Source organism: Cucurbita pepo, chromosome 9, assembly GCF_057944985.1.
Source record: "Cucurbita pepo subsp. pepo isolate OVF chromosome 9, ASM5794498v1, whole genome shotgun sequence".
NCBI classification, from domain to species: Eukaryota; Viridiplantae; Streptophyta; class Magnoliopsida; order Cucurbitales; family Cucurbitaceae; genus Cucurbita; species Cucurbita pepo.
In genome coordinates, this window is record NC_141806.1 from 14000814 (window position 1) to 14025359 (window position 24546).

Consider the following 24546-nt stretch of genomic DNA (forward strand, 5'->3'; position numbering starts at 1 on the left):
GTATTAAAATAATGGTGGAGAGAAAGAAAACCTGAAATTGCAGAGAGGTAGATCAGCAGTTACTCTTTTATGACAAAATTGAAGGCAAACAGGATGATTTGTTCTGCAATTATTGGCTCTGCAACTCATCTCCATAAATATGGCAACCCAATGGCCAGAAATTGATGTGGGTTGCCGAGAATCCCGGCACACGACTTGGTAATTTCTTTGTCTCAATTTATTTCTGATGGTCCTGATTTCTTGAAGACATTTTCCAATGTCAAGTGTAACAAAAACAATCAATACTCAAAAGAAATACAAGTTCAACAATGAAAAATGTATGGCTACCAATAACTTGTGATGTTCCAACTTTTCAAGACCCAAGCTATCGACCCTGTTCACCATGAGATACTCTATTTTCCCTCCATTTTTCTCTCTCAAAAATCTGAAATAGTTAGTCAATCGAAATCCAACTCCAAGAACAAAACAATATGATTACAGCTCGCTACTTTTTCTCTGCTCCCTTTCACACTTTACCATGATGTTTTCAGGATATCTTGTTCAACTAAACCAGTTGAACTTTTTTCTTCTTTGTTTTTTGCCTTTTCAATCGCCAACTCCCATCCCCACCCGCCACCGAAGTAGCCAGCTCAACCCCCATCATCAATTTGGGGTGTAATTATGGAAAGCCCCACAAAAAGGTTGAAAAAAATGCACTTTCAATACAATTAAACAACTACTCTACTCTACATTAACCTATCTGATAGGCTCGGTAATCGCCGGAAAAAGTTCAAACTAGCCGACGGCGTAGGGTCCCGGAACATGGGGTGGCGCAAGTAGTAGAATCCAAGCGCCACCGCCACCATTTTCGGTGGCACAACGTAGAGGATCAATGTGATAGTGAAACATACCCCAATGAACAACTTTGTAGCTCGAGGGTCCCTCCAGCTGACCAATGCTTGCACCCTTTCCCCTTGAGTTGCAAGATTTCCCAATACTGTTTGGACTCTAGCAGCTAGTATCCTTAGTCGGTCATACCTAACTCGGATTACATCTGGTGGTTTTGAGCTCGGAATTGTGTCAAATTCCTCATCTAGTTCATCTGGATCCACCGCATCGGCTTGCGACAGTCGTGTGTCCATTCCAGCAGGTGTCTTTGGTCTGAACCGATAGTACCAAACTCCTATTAAGAACACATACAGAAACCCAGTTGGGGCAACCAAATCTGGGTACCAAACAAGAACTAAATACAGTGTATGAACAAGAATTGTGGTGATGGGGTTCCTCCATCTCCGGATATCATCCAACCACTTGACCAATCCAATTGCCCATGCCAAAACATCTACAATTCTAAACCAATTCGCCTTGCTTTTTCTCATACTCCACGTGTGTGAGTCCGCATCCAACATGTACCTAACCACCTCCGAGCCCAACGGTGGCTCCGACCGGCCTAACCAAGTCGCCACCATCTTCGTGGCAGCTATGCGTAACGCCTCTTGTTGAGCCACCCCAATTGGGCGGAGATAGTGCATTCTTGGAAGTAATGGCTGGCCGTAAACCGCACACGTCTCTGGCAACAATGCTGGACAAGCGAACCGGACGGCTAGCTCGATCTCTCCCATTTTCTTCAACCCTGCTCTCTGTAAGATCATCAAGGGGTACGTGTTTGTATAGATTTTGTTGCTCTCGAGTGTTGATACACGAATTCGTACTTTTCCGATATAGTTATCGGGCTTGTCCTCCGCCGCGTTGGAGTACATTCGCCAATTGTCGAAGACGCCGATGGTGAGGACGGTGCAGGGGTCGTAGACTTGCCACGTGTACTGTTCGTTCCAACATGGATCAGAGCTGTCAGTCATCGTTCTGGTTCGGACCCATTTTTTCCCGTACTTCGCGACGCAGTAAGCGTCGGTGGACCCCTTTCCCGGATCTTTAGTCTTCATCGGAAGCAACCCTCGAGCTCCGAGAATCCCGAGCTCCAAAACTCCAACGGCTGGCTTCCACAACTGCTTTGCCGTCGGCCGGAAGTCACTACATACGTGCGCAGCCTCGTCCAGCACGTGATATCCGCCTTCTAAGCAGAGTCGGAGATAGATTCTGCCGCCGTTGCCGCCTCCTAATGAGAACCACTTTGCTGCCACGTATCGCTCGTCAAACCGTTGTTCAATTTTATCAACCGGAATCATGACGTGGCCGAGGAGTACGACCTCCTTGCTTGTCCGGTCTTCAACAAGTAAGATCAGGGAATCTTCGAAAGGCTCGCCGGCGACGAAGACGAGGTCCTCGTTCCAGTGAAATGAAGCGCCGTGGCTGTTCATGGACCCTCGCTTGGTCCGAGACGACTGAAAACTTAACTGTGCTTTGACTCGTATCTCTGGTGCCGTTAATGGAGGCAGATTTGGAGCGATGTGAAGGTCCTGCGCTTCTATCACTGTAACTCTCAAGTACCATAGCTTAGGAGATTGATAAACCTTCGAGCGCGTATGAGCCACGTGTGGAGCATCGGAGCACCAAGCCTCTGGAAATGCGTTGTCGGCTTGAGTTCCGATCCAAACAGAAAGCTGAATGTCGCCGGAAATTTTAGAGGGTTGTTGATCTCCGGCTCCGCCTTCGAGGCGGTACCATTGAGGGGCCAAAGGACTATCGGGCGGATCTCGCACAGGTACATCGGATAGATCGAAGCAAACGCCGCCGAGGAACTGCTCCGATGGCGTATCCCAGACTGAAATCTCCAATGTCCTATTCGCCGTATCAGATTTGTTATGGCGGAGGGCAAAGACCTGGTTCCACTCTGGTGAATCAGTCGGTTCACCAGGCCGATGACTAGCTGGATTCGATTTCTTGAAATGGCCTGATGTGCGAATCTTGAAGTAGGGGCTCTCGTTCGGGGCAACATTTCTGGCTTTCTCAATGCGGATGAAGAGATAATGCATCGGCTCCACAAGATCGTATGGATGAATCCTCTCAGTCTCGGCCATGAATTTCTTATTAATCACTCTTGGAGCGTAATCTCCATTTGGCCTTCTCAGAACTCTAGCCCCTTCCCCAAATCCTGCTCTGTTATTCTGCATCTTTCTCATTTCAGGAGCAAATTGTCCCTCCGCGGGTGGAGGAACATGTAACTCCGCCGGTGGGGGAGCATGTAACTCTGCCGGTGGTGGAGCAAGTACCTCTGCCTGTGGTGGAGCAAGTACCCTGGCCGGTGGTGGAGAAAGTACCCTGGCCGGTGGTGGAGCAAGTACCCTGGCCGGTGGTGGAGCAAGTACCCTGGCCGGTGGTGGAGCAAGTACCCTGGCCGGTGGTGGAGCAAGTACCCTGGCCGGTGGTGGAGCAAATACCTCCGCCGGTGGTGGAGCAAGTACCCTCGCCGGTGGAGGCTCAGTATGTACCGGCATCTCCTGCCGCAGAAACTCCTCGATAACAACCACCGGCGGCAAGTTCGAATCGTCGCGGCCGACCTCCCCCAGCGGCGGAACCTCGAACGTCCTCGATTCATCGATCACAGGTTCCGGAGTTATCGGCTTCTCAGTCACAGTCTGAAGAGGCGGTTGCTCGTCCTGCGGCAGAGGCGGCGACGGATCTTCTTCAACCAACTCATCGAAGTAACAAATCCTAATGCCAATTTCGCCTCTAATCCAGCCGAAGACGCTCTTCTTCTCCAATTGATAGTAAACCAAACCCTCTTCTCCTCTCATCGTAAACTGGCTTCCGTGCAGCTTCACCCTCCCCAAGAAGTTATCCTTCCGGCTAAAGCCATTCCCGTACCTCTTGTCGTTGAAAATCTCGATCTCGAGCTCCTCATAGTTCATATCATCAGGATCGGAGACGATGAATTCCAGCGTCTCGTTCCAGGTAGGGTTAAGCTCGTGGATCTTAGTTGCAGACCGCTTCCTCTGGCCACCAAAAGCGACGACGACGTAAGGACTGGAGGTTCCTTGTCCATCTTTGGGAAGAAGGTTCCGAGCGTCGGTGATTTCGACGATGAGCTTTCTGACCGCCTTGGGCGGCGGTGGCCGATCCGGCGTCGTCATGGCTTCATTTTGGTATGAAACAGAAATAGAGGGGAAAAGAAAAGGCGCTGATAGCGGAAAAAATAAATAGTGCCCATTGCTTTTTCCTTTATTTTCTTTTTCTAAATTCTTTTTGTTTTATCTTTTAAGAAATAATATATAAAAATATTTAATTACTATTTTAATATGTTTTAATTAAATTAATTTGTATTTAATTTTGTGATTTTAAAATTTTAATTTAATTTTTCGAGCTTAGTTTTAATTTTCATCCTAAATATTATTATTTTTTAATTAAGATTTTATATTATCAATGGATTATTGTTAATATATATTTTAATTAAAGAATTAGCTAAAAAATAAAATAAAAATTTGAAGAAAAATACCTTTGATTTCATTAATCAAATCAACAATTTAATTAATTAAACAATTAAATTTAGGTTGTAAGGTCTCGTCAAGTTTAGGTTTTCGTGCCGAGTTTAGGGTTTTCGTGAATAGGGTTTGCTTCTGTCCCGAATAGGGTTTTTGCGCCCGAGTTTAGGTTGTAAGGTCTTGTAAACATGGCTACAAACATATTTTCGGCCCGACTTTAATCTTAGTATAATCTCTATTGAGTATGGTAAAAGACCAAAACGAGAGAATTTTTTTTTCTGAACATCTTGATGGCGCTCGTTTGAGAAACGAAAAAAGTCAGTCATGGTACTCCTATTGTAACAGCTCGCTTGCAGATACTGTCCTCTTTAGACTTTCCCTTTTGGTCTTTGGCTTTCCCTTTAGGGTTGTAAGGTTTGCCGAGTTTAGGTTTTCGCAAATAGGGTTTGCATGTCCCGAATAGGGTTTTTGCACCCGAGTTTAGGTTATAAGGTTCCGTACACATGGCTACATACACATTTTGGGTCAAACTTTAATCGTAGTATAATCTCCACTAAGTATGGTAAAAGACTAAAATGAAAACGAAACTTCTCGAAACATCCAGATAACACTCGTGCACTCCTATTGTAATAGTCCAAGCCCACCGCTAGCCGATATTGTCGTCTTTAGGCTTTCCCTTCCAAGCTTCCCCTAAAACGCGTCGACTAGGGAGAGGTTTTCACACTCTTATAAGCAATCTTTCGTTCCCTTCTTCATCCAACGTGAGATCTCACACCAATGAAAAGTGCTCCAAATTAAATTATATCGAGTTTTTCGCTTTCATCTTTCAAGTCACAATCCGAGACTCAAGCCTCGAGGTCATGACACTAAGTTTACATCTCCTCGATCGTTACTCCTTCTCAAACGGACCCGTCCCACTCGACTACGCCGTAAATCTATCTTAATATAAGTGTAATTTCAAACAACCCAAGATCATATGATCCACATATTTGCACAAATCCTTGAAAATGGATAAAGAAAGCAAATGAAAAGTTGACCATTCAAGGGGATGGCTCCCCATTTTTTGCTCTCCATTTCTCATTGTCTTATATAATGAATCCCAACATTTTAGCTCCAAATTCAAATGGGTTATTGAGAATTAACAAAAAGCTTAACTAAGTAAAGAGTTATGAGAGAGCTAGATAGCAACATTGTTGGGGCTAAGCTGCTGCTGCTGATATTTGCTTTTGCTATCATTATTCCATCCCTTGAGGCTGGTATTGCAGATTTTGATGAAGTATGGCAGCAAAGAGCTCAAGAAGCCAAGAAGGCTGCCTTAGAAGCCTACCAACCCCATCCTGAAGAGGTCACTGAGAATTTCAATGAGCATGTTAACGGGTAATTTCCTGTTCTTCGTGTTCTTCGTGTTCTTCGTGTTCTTCGTGTTCTTCGTGTTCTTCGTGTAATGGTCTAAGCCCACTATTAGTAGATATTGTCTTATTTGGGCTTTCCTTTGGGAGATTTTAAAATATGTTTGCTAGGGAGAGGTTTCTACATCCGTATAAAGGATTCTGATGTGGGATCTCACAATCCACCCCTTTGAGCCCAGCGTCCTCGCTAACACTTGTTCCCTTCTCTAATGGGAGAGGTTTCCACATCTTTATAAAGGGTGCTTCGTTCTCCTCCCCAACCGATGTGAGGTCTCACAATTCACCCCCCTTCGAGACCTAGTGTCCTCACTGGTACTCGTTTTCTTCTCCAGTTGATGTGGGACCCCCTCAATTCCACCCCCTTTGAGACCCAGCGTCCTTGTTGGCACACTACCTCGTGTCCACCTCCATTCAGGATTCAGCCTCCTCGCTGGCACATCGCCTAGTGTCTAACTTTGATATCACTGTAACAACCCTACGATTTACCCCCTTTGGGACTCAGCGTCCTTGTTGGCACACCGCCTTGTGTCCACCTCCATTCAGGATTCAGCCTCTTCGTTGACACATTGCCTAATGTCTAACTTTGATATCAACTGTAACGACCCTAGATTTCTGTTACCTAAAGTCGCTACCGTCATCTTAATCTAAACTCTTATGCGGAATTTAACTCTTAGAACATCATCTTTAAAATCATAATTTCAATATAAACATAACATCATCATTGAAAACACCACCAGAAAACGTCTCGAGTTCTCTCTCTATCGTTTTCCTCTCTATTTTCTTCCTTGCAGATGGATCTAAGGATTGGCAGGTGCGAGAATTCCAACGCTCGCCGAAGTTCTCGCGAGTCACTAGTGACTTCGCACTTCGTGTTCGTGAAAGTAACCATTTAGTTCTTGAACTTGTATGTTAACGAAATCCGTATCTTTATCATGGACAGAGACTTAGATGATGCAAATAACACAAGGAGACATTTGAGGAAATACAATGGTCCATGTTTAGCTACAAATCCAATTGATAGATGCTGGAGATGTGACAAAAACTGGTCTAAAAACCGTAAGAAGCTAGCTGATTGTGCGCTCGGGTTCGGCCGAGGAACAACAGGAGGCAAAAATGGAAGATTTTACGTCGTTCAAGATTCGAGCGATAACGACATGCTTCATCCTAAACCCGGAACTCTCCGCTATGCCGTGATCCAAGACAGACCACTTTGGATTACATTTGCACATGACATGGTGATCAGGCTAGCTGAAGAGCTTATAATGACTGATAACAAGACATTAGATGGACGTGGTGCCAATGTCCATATAGCCAATGGTGGTCAAATTACTTTGCAATTTGTGAAGAACATAATCATCCATAATTTGCATATTCATGACATCAAAGCTGGCAATGGAGGTCTTATTCGAGACTCGGTGACCCATTACGGGATTCGAACACGGAGCGATGGTGACGGGATCTCCATGTTTGGATCTTCGAATGTTTGGATAGATCATGTTTCGATGTCTAATTGTCAAGACGGACTAATCGATGCAGTCATGGCGTCGACTGCTATTACCATTTCGAACTGCCATTTCGCTCACCATAACGATGTAATTCTAAGCTCGCCTTCTTGAACACGATGAAATTTGCTGATGATTGTACTGATATGAGGTGTTGTTGTTCATGAAGGTGATATTATTAGGGGCAAGTGATAGCCACTCGGATGACCAGATTATGCAGGTAACGCTTGCATTTAATCACTTTGGTAAAGGGTTGGTGCAGAGGATGCCTAGATGCCGATGGGGGTTTGTCCATGTGGTCAATAATGACTACACTCATTGGCTTATGTATGCCATCGGTGGCAGCCGCAACCCCACCATTATCAGCCAGGGGAACCGTTTCATTGCCCCACCGGACCCAAATTGGAAAGAGGTAACAACAAGTTTCACTTGATTATCATCCACATAGGTAGGTTGATAGGTTGATGACGAGCGACCTCTACAATGGTATGATATTATTCACTTTGAATATGAGCTTTCGTGTTTAAGCCTACTGTTAGCAGATATTGTCCGCTTTAGTTTGATGTGTATTGTCGTCAGCCTCATAGTTTAAGCGTGATACGTATGGGCTAAAGTGGACAATATCTATTAGCGGTGAGTTTGAACTATTACAAATGGTATTAGAGCTACGTGTAACAGTTCAAGCCCACCATTAGCAGATATTGTCTACTTTAGTTTTATATGTATTGTCATCAGTCTCACGGTCTTAAAACGTGATACGTAATGGGTCAAAGTGGACAATATCTGTTAGCGGTGGATTTGGACTGTTACAAATGATATTAGAGCCACATGTAACCGTTTAAGTCCACCACTAGTAGATATAGTCTGGTTTAGTTTGATATGTATCGTTGTCAGCCTCACGGTTTTAAAACGTGATATGTAACGGGCCAAAGTGGACAATATCTGCTAGCGGTGGGTTTTGATTGTTACAAATGGTATCAAAGCCACATGTAACAGTTCAAGCCCACCGTTAACATATAGTGTCGGCTTTAGCTTGGTATGTATCGCTGTTAGCCTCACAGTTTTAAAACGCGATACATAACAGGCCAAAACGGACCGTATCTGTTAATGGTGGGTTTGGACTGTTACAAATGGTATCAGAGCCAGACAGCGAGTAGTGTGTCAGCGAGGATGTTGGGCCTCGGAGGGGGATGGATTGTGAGATCCCACATTGGTTGGAGAGGGGAATGAAGTATTCCTTATAAGGGTGTGAAAACTCTCCCTAGTAGACGCGTTTTAAAACCACGAGACTGACAGCGATACATAACGGGCCAATGGGTTTGGATTGTTACAAACGGTATTAGAGCCAGACACTGGGCGGTGTGCTAGCGAGGACATTGGACCCCAAAGGGAGTGGATTGTGACATCCCACATTAGTTGGAGAGGGAAATGAAGCATTTTTATAAGGGTAGTAGACGCGTTTCAAAATCGCGAGGCTGACGACAATATGTAACGAGCCAAAGCGGACAATATCTACTAGCAGTAGGCTCAGGCTTAAATCTCGTGACTTTGGTGGTCTCATTGAGATAGGGTCCCTTACTTACGTACCCGGGACACCAACAAAGTGTTGACCCGCTTGTTTGGAACGAAGCAGGTGACGAAAAGGGTATATGCAACAGAAAGCGAATGGAAAACATGGAATTGGAGATCAGAAGGAGATCTGCTGATGAATGGAGCTTTCTTTGTACAATCTGGGAACCCCATAAGAAAATACTCCAAGAAAGATGTGATCCATGCAAAGCCAGGAACATTCGTGACAAGGCTTACACGGTTCGCAGGGCCTCTAAAATGCATAAGGAACAAACCCTGTTAACTCAAGTTTTTTGGGAGAGTTTTGATGTCTAAACTTCAACCCAACCCTGTAATGTAACAGAGGTTTAAGCACTAAATATGTAGATTGAACTATGTATGCCACCTAATAGCTGTTGTTGCTTTATCAAGTTTTGTGAATCAGTATGTACTTCACTATTATTGGCTATTTCTTCATGTTTTGGCACTCAAAATCTTCATGTTTCTCCGGGTGTAATAGCTCATGCTCATCACTAGTATATATTGTTTGTTTTGGTCCGTTATGTATCGTCGTCAGTCTCACGATTTTAAAACGTGTCTACTATGGAGAGGTTTCACACTAGGAATGCTTCGTTGCCCTCTCCAACTAATGTGGAATCTCACAATGGTATCAGAGTCAGACACTGGACAGTGCGCGAGCGAAGATATTGGACTCCCTAAATGGTGGATTGTGAGATTTCACATGTCCGTTTTGGTTTGCTACGTATCGTCGTCAGTTTAACAGTTTTAAAACGTGTCAAATAGAGAGAGGTTTCCACACCATGAATGTTTCATTCCTTTCTCCAACCAATGTGAGATCTCACAATAGTATAAGAGCTAAATACCAAGTGATGTGTTAGCATGTGTTAGCGAGATGTTGGTAAATTGTGAGATCTCACATTAGTTGGAGAGAGGAACAAAGCATTTCTTACAACAATGTGAAAACCTCCCTAGTAGACGTGTTTTAAAATCTAGGGGAGAAACTCACAAGGAAAAGCCCAAAGAAGACAATACCAATTAACGGTGAACTTGAGCTGTTACAAAACGAGACCTTAAAACAATATGTAAACTTACGAGGCAAGATAAAAAGTCAATCACAAACTAATTATTATTTAAAAAGTTAATGGGTCGATCCTTCACTCTCGGTCAGTCAAATTTAAAGAAACTGTTCGTCGTTCAAGTATATCTCGAGTTCAAGTTTTCTGAATATCAATTTCATATTAAGAACAAACAAATAAACTGTACAGCCGAGGCAGTAAGATCGAAAATACTAAACTTAGGAACTTACTTTGTTATTCATTACACAAATCTGACCACCAAAATGGTCATCAGGAGCAGAAAAACGTTGCCTTTCTGACCCCTACACACTGAGCCACACACCCACCGTGTTTCAAGGTGACAAGATGTCAAAAAATGAATATATCTCATATGCAAATTTTATGCTTCTTCTAACAATCCCTACTCCTCTTCCCAATCTAGTCCTCCTATCCTTTGTCGCCTTTTATCGAAAACGACTTTAAACGACTCACTTTCAGCACGCAGTCGCTCCTCGAATCTGCTGTGTTTCTTCGACTCATTGCTGTTTTGGTTTGAGCCACGGTATTGGTATTCTTCTGGCAATGGGTTGGACTTCTGCAATTATGTACCAAATGAGAATACGAACAATTTTACAACATAGCTCATACTAAGTTAATGACTAACCAGGTTATATCCAGCACCAGGACCAATCACTAAAGATAATCTGTTTGCCTTTTTTGCAGCACCGATCGAGAAACCGGTATAACCAGCCTGGAAAAGGAGCGTTTCGATTAAAAGAATAGCCAAAAACTTACAAACAGGAAGTTGCTGAACATTATGGAAAGGAAATATGGCATTGACAAATACATTCAGGGCAGTTACGTGCTCTACGTTCAAGAATTTTCCAGATCGAACCAGATTTGTTTAGGCAAAGATACCAAACAGCACAGAGAAAATGAAATCGAGAGACCATTCGATTGACACTATAGGTGAATAAGATGAAACTCAACACAAACCTGGTCGATCCAGCGCACGGACTTTCCTTCCTTGGCATATGCTTGAATCAAGCCAGAAAGAGCATTTGCATGACCATTCGCGCCATCTGTTCTTTCAGTATCATCATCATCTAAATCATTTGACCATTTACTCCTACCCAACTCTTTTACTTCCTCTCTCCGATGGTCCGATTCTTCGTCCCATCTCTTCCCGTCATCTGCAGTAAAATGTGATGTGAGAAACCAAAAATTGAATCGGGCTACGCTACTTGTGAGTCAGACCTGTACTGATGTGTTGTTAGCCTACCATTAATTGAAAAGGATTCAAAATAACATAATATATCAACTCCTGATAAATGCATATATGAACGTTTTTTTTCATTCATGCCGACTATACCTTCAGAAGCATCGTCTCTTTGTGGATGTAATGCTGTCTTTATCGACTTCGTTTCTTGAAAACTAGATGGAGTATCATCATCTTCATCTTCCATATCCATGTCCACCTGGCAGACATACATGTCATGGATAAATCATACAAGATAATATATAAGATTAGTTCAAAATTTCATTGCCCAAACAAACAAAACAAAACATTACCTCCTTAATTCCACTTTCTTTAAGGTCATCCCCATGACACAAGGACTGCAAGTCATCACCATTGAAAGAAAAACGTTCATTACAGGTAAAAAGTTGTCTTTTATCACCTCTATCTATCAAAGAATCAAATTGGCAATTTCTTTCCTTCCCCAAAGTTTATGTATTCTCATCAGAATGAAATTTGAAGTTTTCCTGTTTTCTTACAAATTATTCATGCCAATAATTAGTTGATGCACTAAATACGTCGATCACAGTTCGACATAATCTTAGCAACCCCATCATTCAAACTATCTCGAAATATTATTGAATTAAAAAAGAACTTTAAAACAGATGAACAAAACCTCATGCTTGATTTCAACGAACCTTGATGTCCAATTGTAAGTACAAAGCCGGCGCTTCTTCCCATTGTCTTGCCATCTTTTGTATATCATCGAGATTAAATCCATGCACATTCCTCGCTGCACAGCCCTACATTCCCCATAGAAGAAAAAATCACAAGGAATATTTTCGATGGTTTTCAATTGATAAGGCCTCAATTCCAGTAGAAAAAAAAAGGGAGTCACAAAAATATAATTTTAATTTTTACCAGGATGGGAGACTGTCAATTAAATCATTTCGACATTGAGTTTTATCGATTATTAAATAACAGAGGCACCCATTAGAGACTAACTGCACATAATGCAGAACAGAAAATGGAAAGGATATACAATTTTGGTAAAATCATTGTATGTATCTAAAAAAGGCTGTTATACTAATTGTAATAGTTTTTGTACATCAGCACACTTCTGTCGGACCATGGTTCACTAATACTACTTCGTACGCTCTCTCTCTCTCCACTGAACTAAAGCTTCAATCCAGGGGGATAGAAGGGAGGAAACTCAGTGACGAACACCAGTAAAGAAACAACAGATAGGAGAAAAAGACTTACTGTCGGGTCCCTATACGTAGCTTCCAAAATGTAAACTTCATAGCCCGAACTCTAGCAAGAGAAAGAAAGAAATATAAGAAAACAAAATAGTAGACAGCAAAGCCTCAGATTACTTCTCTCGACTGTTTGCTAGATATAACTAAGTTTTCATGATGGGTTATGTAAAAAGTAACACATCTGCTCTATAAAAACTATATTCATTGAACCTCAGATAATTAGTTATTAGATCATCATAATTGTGATAGTTGATTTTCCTTGGAATAAATAAAAAGAAGCATAATTCACAAATTATTATCAGAAAATAGCCAAATCTCCTTGTATGAAGCAGCAAAGTAGCGTAGAGAAAGGTTTTTATGATCTTCCTTTGATCTCCTGCGACTTTTATGAACAGACTAACATGACGCTATATGAAAACTACCAAAACAAACCCCGAAATTAAAGACTTGCTAATGAATAAAAGGCAATGCTGTGGCATTGAGTATGACACCAATTGACAAGATTTGTGTTTATCAACAGGAAGCATGAAAGTACCATTAACACTGCAGGCCAAGAACAACAAGCATCCCAAGTATATTGAAATAATTATGTAAAAACACAAAGAAAAATAAAATATAAAATCACAACTTTTTTGGAAAATGAACCATGGGATTTTCATAAAAGCTCCCTCAATGGATCCAGTTAAAAATGGAGAATGATTACAAAATGACAAAGTAAACCAATAAGATGCATGAAATCAAATGTGAGCATCCATAATAACACTGACAAAAGGAAACAACATAAGCACATAAACTGTTGTTAACCATATGGACATCAAAAATTCAAATGAAGGTCATAAGCCCTAGGGCTGAGAATCCAAAGAAAAATCCACATAGGAATTGGCTGGTGCGTGAATTCATGTGCAGCAAAAATAATCCAACAACTTCAAGTTGTCTCAACGGCATGACCAAGACTCAAATGTGGATGAAATAATGTACAGCCTACATCAACATCAGTTCTGAAGAAATGATCTGCCTTTTTATGCTGTCAACCTGATCACTACCTATTCCAAACTACATACTAAAGTCACCATGAACAAACCCATTGGAAAACTCAAAACTTAAACAAATGATGCTGCCACCCACATTTAAGTCACCACTTCAGTACACGACGGCTAGGGTTGTAAGAAAGAAAGAATTGAGAATATACCTTTGCAATTGCCCAAAACTGAGCAAAATCAGCTACCCGCAGATTGCGGTCATCCACTAAGACGAGGCACACATACCACCAACAAAAGGATCAATTGCCGAACAAACTGCATTATAGTTAGTGCAAAGGAATGCAGTGGCATTGGCACTGCATCACCGCTTAATCTAAATCAAACTTAGATCACTTAACTAGCATGTCTTAACAAGCCATCGAGACTGGGAGAGTTGTTGACATTTTTTAACCTTTTTAGATGCCTAAGTTATAGACTATTACTAACCATGCCACCTCTTTATGCTACCAAAGGCATGGGAAATGATAAGGTGAATACTAAACTATATGCACCAACAATTTTGAAACAGAAATTCATAAAAGAAGTCAAGTCAGCACATTAAGTACAAAATTCACAACATAGGGCCACAGGCTTCACTTTGAAAAACCTCAACATTGAAAATTTGCTTAAAAATAGTTCTGAAAGAAAGTTAGAATGACGGGGAAAATTTAGGACTTTATACAACTATTCTGAGATTCTCGTAGAAACAGAGTTCATACCAATTACAAAGGTGAATACCCCCTCCTCGAGGGTCTTCCTGAATGCTTTCAACATGCTCGACCGATAAGCCTAACAAAAATATACCATTACCAGATACTGTCTCAGAAAGATGTGAAAAAATCTAAAAAAATGCTATGCAGCTCTTGAACATCATTTTATTCATGAATATAAAAAATCATACATTTCATATGCCCCATAAGATACTATTTTTTTTTTTTTTTCTTAGGAAAAAAAGGCAAATATCGGTATACAACATACAAGACCATTTTTATAAAATGACACACCCTATATGATCTGTTGCGTATTTATATACCTCCTCCATTTCGGGTTCGTAACAATATTCCATGACCTTCTTCACAATTGGCTTCTTGCCTTTAACTGAATTTGATGAATTGGTATCACCTTCCTCAACCTGTCAGAAAAAGAAGATAGTACATGTGAAGTTAAATAATAATATAAATCGATAAAAAGAACCGAAAGTCTAAAACCAAACCTTATAATAACCACTGTAACAGACTAAAGGAGGGTAATAATGAAGCCTACCTTTTCCACTTCTGTCATGAAGTAATCATCCATAGAATGTATACGAGGAGCATCACCACCATTTTCAATTTCAACATCACGCAACATCTTTGCCAAATAGCTTTTTCCACTGCCTGAAAACAATAGCAATTCTTAGGGTCCATTTTCAGTTCTCACGTTCACGTTCATAGAGACCTTTTCTTATCATTATCAGCAAAAGATATAATGACTCATGAAGTGCACAATTCAATTTAGATAAGTCATCTCGTCACAATCAAGTTCCTCCCAAGGAAAATAGTTTGAATGAATGTTTTGGGTATTCAAGCAACAGAAGCAAATGATAACATGAAGCAACAAGTGTAAGAAAATACAACGACCATTTTTTTCTATTCTTCACAACTTAGGTAAGATGCCTGACTTTCTGTTCAATTCTATATAATCAGGTGCAAACGAGAAAATGATACCTGGAAGCCCTCGGAGGATGACCACAATATGATCGGGACGAGTAGACCGATGAGGTCGCTTGAATAAATGCGAAGCATCAATAACTTTAGGTTTCGGCAAAGGCAATTGATTTACTCCATAAGGTTTACCGTCTGCAGCAAACTTCTTAGAATACGGGTGCACTCCCAGAGAATCCTACAGATAAACAAATTGAACAAAGAGTTTCATGCGCCATCTCCCTAAAAGTAACAAATGTACCAAAAATTTAATCCATGATAAAAATACATATCAAACTCTTCGAACCTCCGTCATAGGACTAGATGAAACATGAAACATTGGTTTAAGGTGGTGTAAGGAGCGGTGTTCAGGAACTGAAGAATATTGTGAGGATGTTATTGGAGAGACACTAACAGGAACAGGAAACAGGGATGAAGGTTTTGCTTCCCAAGGCATAGGCGGCGGTGGAGAAGTAGGAAGAGGGGGTTGCTCGTCAAAGAAGCGAGAATCTTCAATTGAGCTTCCATTTTCGAAAAACCTTACACCCCCAGAATGTCGAGGAGCGTATCCAGCGCCATAATTAAAGTTTCGAGTACCGTGATGAGCATTTCCGTGAGATGAAAACGGTCTCATATGAGTGGGGTTCATCTCAGAGCGAGGGGGTGGCCGATAATCACGATCAAGAATGTTCATTTTGCTGTTATTTCTATCATCCATCCAGGAAAACGCTTGTGGGTTGTCAGAATAATGCAATTCATTTCTATGAGAAAGATAGCTATCTTCGGAGGCTTCAGGAGGAACAGGGCGTGGCATATGCTGAGCATGCCAATGGCCTCCACCCTGATCATATCGAGAATGGGACAATTCTTCGTTTTGGGAAGGCCGCCATGGGTCAATTCTGTTACCAGGCGCTGCCGGAGCATGTTTTAAATCGGACCAATAACCTTCCCTACCATTCTGGAATTGTTTTGCAGGAGCCAAATTCCCTTCATCGTGAAAATTTTGACTTCTTCCATCATTATCGCCATTACCCGAATCCTGGAAGTGATTGATTTCCAAGTTCCTCGTGGTGCCGACCTCTTCCGGATCTCCAGATCCCACTGAATTCTCGTAAGACGGTCCACTCGATACAACCCCATGATCCCGAATCAACTTCAACCTACGTTCATCCTCAAATGAACTCCTACCGCTCTTCTGATTCTGATTAACCTCATGAACACCACCATCCAAGCCTACATCATCAACCCTCGGCCTCTTGTAGCTTCTCTCAGCATCGTTAACAAACTCATTTCCGCCATAATCATACGGTGGCGGCAAAAAGCTTTCTTCTCTGTGAGGCTGAAACGGCAGATGCCCATATGAATTAGCAGAATTTCTAATCCACGGCCTCTGATCTGCAAAACCATCATCGAGATTCCCCATAGACGGGCGCGGCATCCCCATGGGTGAACGATGAGGGTCGAATCCAGGTCTTTGAAAAGGGGGATCGGGTCCGAAGGGATATCTAGGGTTTTGGTTGAAGGATGGATGGGGAGGACAAAAGGGAAAGTGAGGCATTGCGCAAATCGGGCAGACAGTTCCTTGAATTGGCCTAGAATTCCATTGTTGCTGATAGTGAAGATGTTGATCCATTCTGAAACAAAATTAGGGTTTTAGAATCTCATTCTTTATGGTTCTTGACTCAACTGAAGAAGATGAAGAAGCCAGGGACCAACATTTTAGAATAACAAAATAAGCGCTCTATTGAATTATTAACATAAAATATAGGGATGAAAAAATAAATCATTTATATTATTTTCTAAACCCAAATTAATTTCCTATATTTTTTAACTATTTAAAAATATTTTACTAACGTTATAATAATAATTAAAATCTCGTAAAATTTAAATATTTAATATTAATTAGTTATAATATATGATATTTTAATGTTACGCCTCTCGATTTTAGTACCTTTTTTAATCACCACAATTTGACTAAAATAATTTCATAAATTATCTGAGGAATGTAGTGCTCTCATACCACTGGTCACAATCGCACTTTTGAAGGCAGCAGACTTGCGATGGTGCAGTACTCACTTCCCAACAACAAGTGAGCTAAGCCAATTCGTTCTTGCGTCGCCTACGACCAAGCGACGTATGCTCGAGCCTCTAGTCTCGATTTTAAGAGAAGGTTTTAGAAAACGAAGTCAGATAGAGATTTTCGAAAGAGAGATTTTTTAAAGAGACGTTATATAAGCAAGCAAGAGAGAAATAACAACGGCTCACAGTATATAATCTTGAGTAGGGGGATATATCAATGATTTCGTGGAGCTCACGTTGTTCTTGCTTGTAAACTCAATTAAAGTCGACGTCATTTATTCTTTAATGGTTATGAAGTTTTTCATATATTTTAAATTTATTTTATGTCGGTTTATTTGGTATTATTATGGTCGTAAGATTTGAATGATATATTTATTTTGATTAATTTTATAATTATTTATTCTCGAGACTTTTAAAAATAAATTTTAACTATTTGAAAGGTAATTTTTGAATCAATCTTAATTAATTATTCAAACAATTTAAACTAATCTGACTAAAAAATTTTATAGTTGGATTGGGTCGGGTTCATTATTTAATATAGGTTATTTGTGTTGAAAGAATTTACAATCGGAATAATTGAGTTAGGTCTAAAAAATGTCTATCTCGAGTTTGTTAGAGGCGGTGTCTAACAAATCGACTAATATTATTATTCATGTGTTTATCTTATTAGACACGAGGCGGTGTGTTAGCGAGAACACTAGGTTCTAAGGGGGTGGATTGTGAGATCCCATATCGTTACGTATCATCGTCGTTCTCACAGTTTTTAAATGAGTCTATTAGGGGGAGATTTTCACACATTTCTAATGAATGTTTCGTTCCTTGATCTGGGATCTCACAATCCACCCCCCTTGGGAGCCTAGCGTTCGAGATTTTCACACATTTCTAAGGAATGTTTCGTTCCCTGATCTGGGATCTCACAATCACCCCCTTGGGCATTAGAGATTTTCACACATTTCTAAGGAATGTTTCGTTCCTCGATTTGGGATCTCACAATCCACCCCTTTGAGGGCCCAACGTTCTTACTGACACACCGCCCAGTGTCTGGCTTTGATACCATTTGTAATCGTCCAAGCCCATCGCGAACAGATATTATCCGCTTTGACTCATTACGTATCATCGTCAGCCTCACGATTTTGAAACGTGTCTATTATGGATGAGTTTCCACACTTTTATAAGAAATGTTTTGTTCCCTTCTCCAACTGACGTGAGATCTCACAATTTTTGAGACAAATACAAAATTTATGAATATTTTTATTAATTTAACCGACATTTTAAAAGAACAAACAAGGAAATAACACAAAAGTAATGTTTTTGGATTGTTGGGATCTCCAAGAGGTTTGGCTGTCTTGTCTCATATAAATAATATATATGAATTTACCATATAGTTTAGACTTAGGACAATGATATTTCAACAAAGCTTTTAATTTTCTTATTTATTTAATTCATAAAATAAAATTTTACTTGTTTGTCGTTTTTCCAAGTGTCGGCGTTGCATTTCGACAGCTCAACTTAATTTCTTTGTCTTTTTTTTCCAATTTATATTTGTTTTTTCATTTTGAAATTAATGTTTTCTTAAATAAATAAAGCACGTGAGTGACACGCGCTGAAACTATGGGCCCGTACAGTGGGCCTTGTGGATGTTGGCCCAAAAGCAGTGGACGATGAGATAGAGGCCCACAAACTGACGATCCACGTTTTATTTATTTAATTTATTTTTTATTTTCCCAAATTAAATGAATGGTAAAATTAGAGTTTAAATTTAGACATTTCCAATTTTGCCCTTGAGATTTGGTTAAATTTCACAAATGGTCTCTAATGCAATTTCAAACGGTTCTATCCGTTTGTAAGAACTTATTTCAGTTGCATAACATAAAGAGTTCAAACAACTGGTTCAAAAACAGTATTAGAAAGTACGGTTTGTGGAGCCTCAATATCCATAAGCTTATTAACTAAATGAAAGTTGGCGCAGACCGAACCAAACCCACCCCACAGAAGAGCGAGGGTCACATTTTGGTCTTAAGAAAAGTTGTTCTGCCCGGTCATATGTCCTATGAAGTCAGCTGCATATCGATCAGCCGAGTGTAACCCAAAAATAAGATTACAATCTAACCGACCCCACCATATTTTTTCAAAGATTAAGAATATTTGAACTTGACGAGATTTTAGTTATTAATGTAACATGTATCGTGAATAAGTATAACTGTTTTAAACAATAAAAACAAAGAACAACTCAACAACCCAATCCCGAAAATAGGATAACGAGTTGAATTAATGTGTGAATTCTAACGAGTTTTTCCGGTCACCAACCTAATCCGTTCAAAATTTTAGGTTGGTACAAAAACAAAATAAAAAAAATAAAAAAATTCAACCCAATCTAACCGGTGCAGATCTATTTTAAAAATGTTAGGCTCAATATTCATTCAACATACACACAACATTGTTTAGTCGAACAACCGACGAACGTGCATCATCATCAACAACTCTTCAAAACTTTAAGGGTAATATTGTAATTTTTCTATTTCAACGTTAAGGGTAATATTGTAACTTTTGAAATAATAAATATTTAGAAATTTATGGTATTAAAATTAAATCCAAATATATTTAATCTTAAAAGAATATTAAATAATATTTATATAATAAAAAAAGAGATACTTTTTTCTAGATGAATGTGATCCCCACTCTAATTACAAATTAATTAAAAATAATTAAAACTCATGAAAAAGGGGAAAATTGAGCATTGCTCGAGTGACCGTGCGAGTTCCTTCCAGGGTGACCCGCATGCAAGCCATTCCAACTTCCACGTGCACAACACGACATCCTCTCGCCATTCTCCCGCGCGTCGTGTCTGTGACTCTCACCTACTCTCCTAATTCCAAGCGCTTCTCCCGCGCGTCAGCTTCAAACTACCACTACCAGGGCTAAAACCGTAATTCCACCCATGCTTCCGAATAAAGAACCCCCTCAAACAAACACTTGGTTCCGAAGTAACTGCCCATGGGGGCCACTCACAACCCCCCTTCTTTAATTAATCCAACTGTTCTTCGATTTATCTCCACCGTCCGATTGAAACAACTCCCGAAGTATTCTAATCCAACGGCGTGGAAGAAACCCTTCAGCGGATTACTCTGGACTTCACCGCACTTTAGTGGATTTATTATTTTTCTTTTTTCAGTGGATTTTCCAGAGAGGTAAATTTATTCTTTTATTTATTTATTTATTTTGAATTCGCAAATTGGCAGAGCAGAGTAAAGAAGCTAATCCATCCAGACTTGCTCGAGAAAAAGGGGAAAAACAAAATGAAAAATTAAAATCGATGGAGCTTTGAATTTCACATTTTTTTCGCAGTTTGTAAGCTCTGTTCTCTCATTCTCTCGCGCTTCCTTTCATTTCTTGCTCTGTTCTTCTGTTTTGTTTTTCCTTTTTTACTTTCTTGGCTACTGTGTAGATCTCTCTCTGTATTTCCAGCTGCTTGGTTTGCTGGGTAAGTTCATGTTGTTTCTCTGAGGCTTTGTTTTCTGTTCAGGAATGGTAGATTAGGGGTTTTGAAGTGGGCACATTGATTGAGGTGGGTAAGTTTCAGATCTGATGATGTGGGTGTTCTTGAACTTCGTTTTGTCTTTTGGGTTGTGTTTATTTCGGTGTTTTGTGGTGATTTTGTCGGTGGGGTTTGTTTAATTCATGGGCTTAGTTTGTTTTCTTCGTGGGGTTTCTTAATATGTTGCTTTTGGGGTTGCTGTTCTTCGTTGGTCGTGATCTATATGAATTGGGGTTTGTTTGATATGCTCATTTCTGATTGTGATTTGTGGAGATTCATGTTGTTCTGTGATTGGTCTTTGAGCATTTGGACCCTCTGAGTGTTTGGATTTGGATGATTTGATCTGTTGCTTGTGGTGTTTCTTTCTGGGTCGGTGAAGTGAATGACAGCACTGAGTATGAGTGTGAGAGGATTGAAGAACTTGTGCTGCTTTTGATTTGGTAGCTCATGGAAGGGAAAATGTTAGTTTATGTACTAAATTATGTTTATTGTGGTGATGTTGTGAAGTTCGAGTGTGTTATTGAAGTTGAATAAGCGATCTGAAGTGTTTGATGTTTCGTATTTACTGTCGAGAATTTGATATTGCTATATTGTTCAGTAAGATTTTATGTTTGCAGAGCTTGACCGTTTCAGCAATGGGGAAGTCGCCGGGGAAATGGATTAAAACTATCTTGTTTGGGAAGAAGTCTTCCAAATCTAATCTTTCTAAGAACAGAGAGGTAATGGAGGTTTCGGTTTCGTTGTTGTATGAATGTTTCCGAGTGTAACATAGGCGTCTTATCTAGCTGCCAATTTTCGTTTTAAGGTTCCGTATGATTCACTCGAGCTATAGATCCATCTGGTTCGTCTTTTTTTCGATGATCCAATGCCGATGTATCTTCGCTTATTTCTGCAGTGCGCTCGTTCTAATTTGACTTCCAATTATATTTGTTGTCATCATACATCTCAGTTGTAAAATATTTTGAACTTCTTAATCATTATGCAAATATCTAATACGAGCCACAGACGTTCACGATCATTGGAACAGTAGAAGTTAAGTCATGTTTGTTTGCCCACATGCTGACTTGAAGCGATGACGTTCGGTTTCATGGCTGCAGATTGAACCTCCATACTGTCAATATTGATGGTGTCGTTGGGAAACTGGGTTGAACTGAAATACCAATTGTTTAATACGTCTCTCTTTTGATACTGTGTAGAAAAGTGGAAACGAGAAGGAAGTATTGGTTTCTGTCAAGGCTTCAGAGGCTACTTCTGTTATTACGCATACTGCAGCTTCGGAACCAACCCCAAATACCATTGAGACGAACGAAGTGGTGTCGAAAATTACCCACAATGAGGCAGCTAATGCGTCGTGTGAAAGATCGATATCAATTACAGGAAATCAAGATGCAGAAATTCAAGGTTCTACGTGCCAAGATGCTCCATCTGATCCTGAGAGAATCCGTAAAGAGGAGGCTGCAACTAAGGCTCAAGCTGCTTTTAGGGGTTATTTGGTAAGTATGGTACTCGTTGTAACGTGGTTGAAGTATATGCCGTTTTTTACGTTGGACACCCGTCGTCTTCAAAATTTTGATTATTGGACTTGATGAAATAATACTTGCACGTTGTCTTGCGTAATATGCTGTGTTTGAGATATTTTACTGACACAAATTTTGATTGAAGGCTCGCCGAGCATTCCGGGCCCTCAAAGGTATTATTAGGTTGCAGGCGCTTATTCGTGGTCACTTAGTGAGGAGACAAGCTGTTGCTACTCTATGTTGTATGCTTGGAATTGTTAAGTTTCAGGCTATTGCTCGGGGAAGGAGAGTGAGGCTTTCTGATGTCGGTCTCGAAGCGCAAAACAAATATAGATTAGTGCAGCCACAGGTACTGCAGAAAATCACACTGCTATTGTTATCTACATACATTTTGTTTACAGTTCTATGGGATTACATTTTGTTTAAAATATCTTTTCAACATCAGGAGCAGCTATTAGTGGCCCGTGCTGGAGTAAGTCTCTCGACACGTATGGCGAAGCTTTCAGCAAATGCTTTCACTATCAAGGTAAGTTTATCATCACATCGTTCTCCGGACATGATTCTACTAATGTTCCATCTGTTAAATCTGCATCGAGTAGCAATGAATTTTGTCATTCATATATTCGTTCTTGTAGCTTGCTTCATCTACAACAGCCAAACCTCTGCAAATCTATTTTGATAATGAAGATGAAAATTCAGCCTTGAAATGGTTAGAGCGCTGGTCAAATTCTCGATTCTGGAAACCGATTCCCCCAGTAAAAAAGGCTGCAGAGTTTAAATCTCAAAGAAGGCTGAGCACTGGTCAAACGGGAGAGGGACATACCGTGAGGTCAAAACGCACGAGGAGAGTTCCCACTGTAAACAATGACAGTACTATCCAATCATCTGCAGAAGTCGAGAAACCTAAACGTACATTTAGGAAAGCTTCAAGTCACTCAGCTGCAGAGCAGGCTCAGGAGAATCCTCAGATGGAGCTTGAAAAGGTCAAGCGCAGTCTAAGAAAGGTCCATAACCCCATTCTCGAGAATCCTACCCCAATTGAAGCAGATGCGGAGAAGCCGAAGGAAAGTTCGGATAAGGTTTCTAATGGTCTAGGCCGTGACATTTTGGCCAGAGGTACTAATAATTCTTCTGAGAAAATGAAAAAAGAGGCTATCTCAACGATACCCGTCCAGCCTGATTTGGAAACAACTCCTGAGCCGATACCGATAAAGGAGGTACTTAATGTAACTAATGGTGAGCCAGTTGCAGAATCACAGCCTTTGATTGAGGGCAGTGATAAAGATAAGAGCATTGCTGGTAATGAGGCTGCTGTGGAGACTAAGCCTTTGACAGAGAGCTACCCTAAAGATACTATCAACCAATCATTAACAAATGGGGAATCAAACCATAAGGAAGATAACGCGAACAACGAGAACCCGAAATCTGGTAGGAAAGGCTCTACTCCAGCCAAGCAAGAACGAGTGGAGAACGGGTTGCAACACAGTCCAACCATACCTAGCTACATGGTAGCAACTGAATCTGCAAAGGCAAAACTAAGAGCACAAGGATCTCCAAGATTCGAACAGGAGAGTGAAAGAAATAACAACAATCGACGACATTCTTTACCGTCATCCACCAATGCTAAACTCAGCTCACCGTCTCCACGAACACAAAGACTTGTTCAAGCAGGCGGTAAAGGCGGAAACAAAAATGACAAGGCACACATGGGATCCAGAGATGGAAATGGTAAAATACTCATCATCTTACAAGCTACATATGAAAGCTTTAGCATTGATATCGATGCGGAATCCCGTTCCAACAGGAATACGATTATATTCTTCTTACTAATCCAAAGCATCCATTTGAATATCGTTTAGAATCCGAGTTTATTTGTCTCTGCATCCTGCTGAAACACCATATCTTTTGAAATTTATTGCAGGAAAGGTAATCCAAGCAGACTGGAGAAGGTAAACATTGGCTTTTCAGTGACTGGGACCATCTTCAAGTGGGGCTGCTGAGGCCAGTATGGTCTTATCTGATTATCCTTTCATCTTGGTTGTTTGAGTGCATGTACATCATAGGTTTTATGTTTTTTTCTTCATTGTTTTCTGTTCTTTTTCATCTCTAAGTTTTTTGTGCTTCCATTACACATTATTTAAGGTACCTCTGTTCTAATACAGATTGTTTATACTGTATCTGATTGTGTGATGATCTTGTTCAATGACACCTTACGTATGCTGCTGCTCTCATGGATATTTGTGTGTGAATTCATCCAAGTTTATGGAGCCTGTTAGTTTATACTTGAGCATCCTTTTTCTAGAATCAAAATTGCTGCTGTTCTTC

At 40.5% G+C, this 24546-nt stretch overlaps 4 protein-coding genes across 9 annotated transcripts; 2 read left to right on the forward strand and 2 right to left on the reverse strand.

Moving 5' to 3' along the window:
* Positions 1 to 28: 28 nt before the first annotated feature.
* Positions 29 to 4083, reverse strand: LOC111801611 (protein QUIRKY). Its single transcript, XM_023685655.2, has one exon. The coding sequence runs from the start codon at positions 4008 to 4010 to the stop codon at positions 726 to 728; it is 3285 nt and encodes a 1094-aa protein (XP_023541423.2). The 5' UTR covers positions 4011 to 4083; the 3' UTR covers positions 29 to 725.
* Positions 4084 to 5485: 1402 nt separating this feature from the next.
* Positions 5486 to 9609, forward strand: LOC111802171 (pectate lyase-like). Its single transcript, XM_023686436.2, has 4 exons — positions 5486 to 5735; positions 6708 to 7359; positions 7439 to 7681; positions 8903 to 9609. The coding sequence occupies exons 1-4, from the start codon at positions 5527 to 5529 to the stop codon at positions 9119 to 9121; spliced, it is 1323 nt and encodes a 440-aa protein (XP_023542204.2). The 5' UTR covers positions 5486 to 5526; the 3' UTR covers positions 9122 to 9609.
* A 503-nt stretch (positions 9610 to 10112) lies between these two features.
* LOC111801581 (P-loop containing nucleoside triphosphate hydrolases superfamily protein) lies at positions 10113 to 16828 on the reverse strand. Its single transcript, XM_023685609.2, has 13 exons — positions 15398 to 16828; positions 15115 to 15289; positions 14672 to 14784; positions 14442 to 14540; positions 14128 to 14197; positions 13579 to 13634; positions 12394 to 12444; positions 11829 to 11933; positions 11466 to 11510; positions 11266 to 11371; positions 10890 to 11086; positions 10558 to 10644; positions 10113 to 10488 (listed from the first exon to the last, which is right to left on the reverse strand). The coding sequence occupies exons 1-13, from the start codon at positions 16721 to 16723 to the stop codon at positions 10315 to 10317; spliced, it is 2604 nt and encodes an 867-aa protein (XP_023541377.1). The 5' UTR covers positions 16724 to 16828; the 3' UTR covers positions 10113 to 10314.
* A 3548-nt stretch (positions 16829 to 20376) lies between these two features.
* On the forward strand, positions 20377 to 24456 carry LOC111801600 (protein IQ-DOMAIN 31). 6 transcript variants are annotated; one of them, XM_023685639.2, is made up of 8 exons: positions 20379 to 20517; positions 20693 to 20734; positions 21322 to 21423; positions 21901 to 22197; positions 22367 to 22570; positions 22673 to 22747; positions 22857 to 23949; positions 24143 to 24456. In XM_023685639.2, exons 3-8 carry the CDS (start codon positions 21340 to 21342, stop codon positions 24172 to 24174), a joined length of 1785 nt encoding a protein of 594 aa, XP_023541407.1. In that variant the 5' UTR covers positions 20379 to 20517; positions 20693 to 20734; positions 21322 to 21339; the 3' UTR covers positions 24175 to 24456. The 6 variants fall into 6 exon arrangements, with proteins under 6 accessions (XP_023541406.1, XP_023541407.1, XP_023541401.1 ...); XM_023685633.2 differs by having other exon boundaries at positions 20380 to 20517; positions 20693 to 20738; positions 22667 to 22747; XM_023685632.2 differs by having other exon boundaries at positions 20380 to 20517; positions 22667 to 22747.
* Positions 24457 to 24546: the final 90 nt, after the last annotated feature.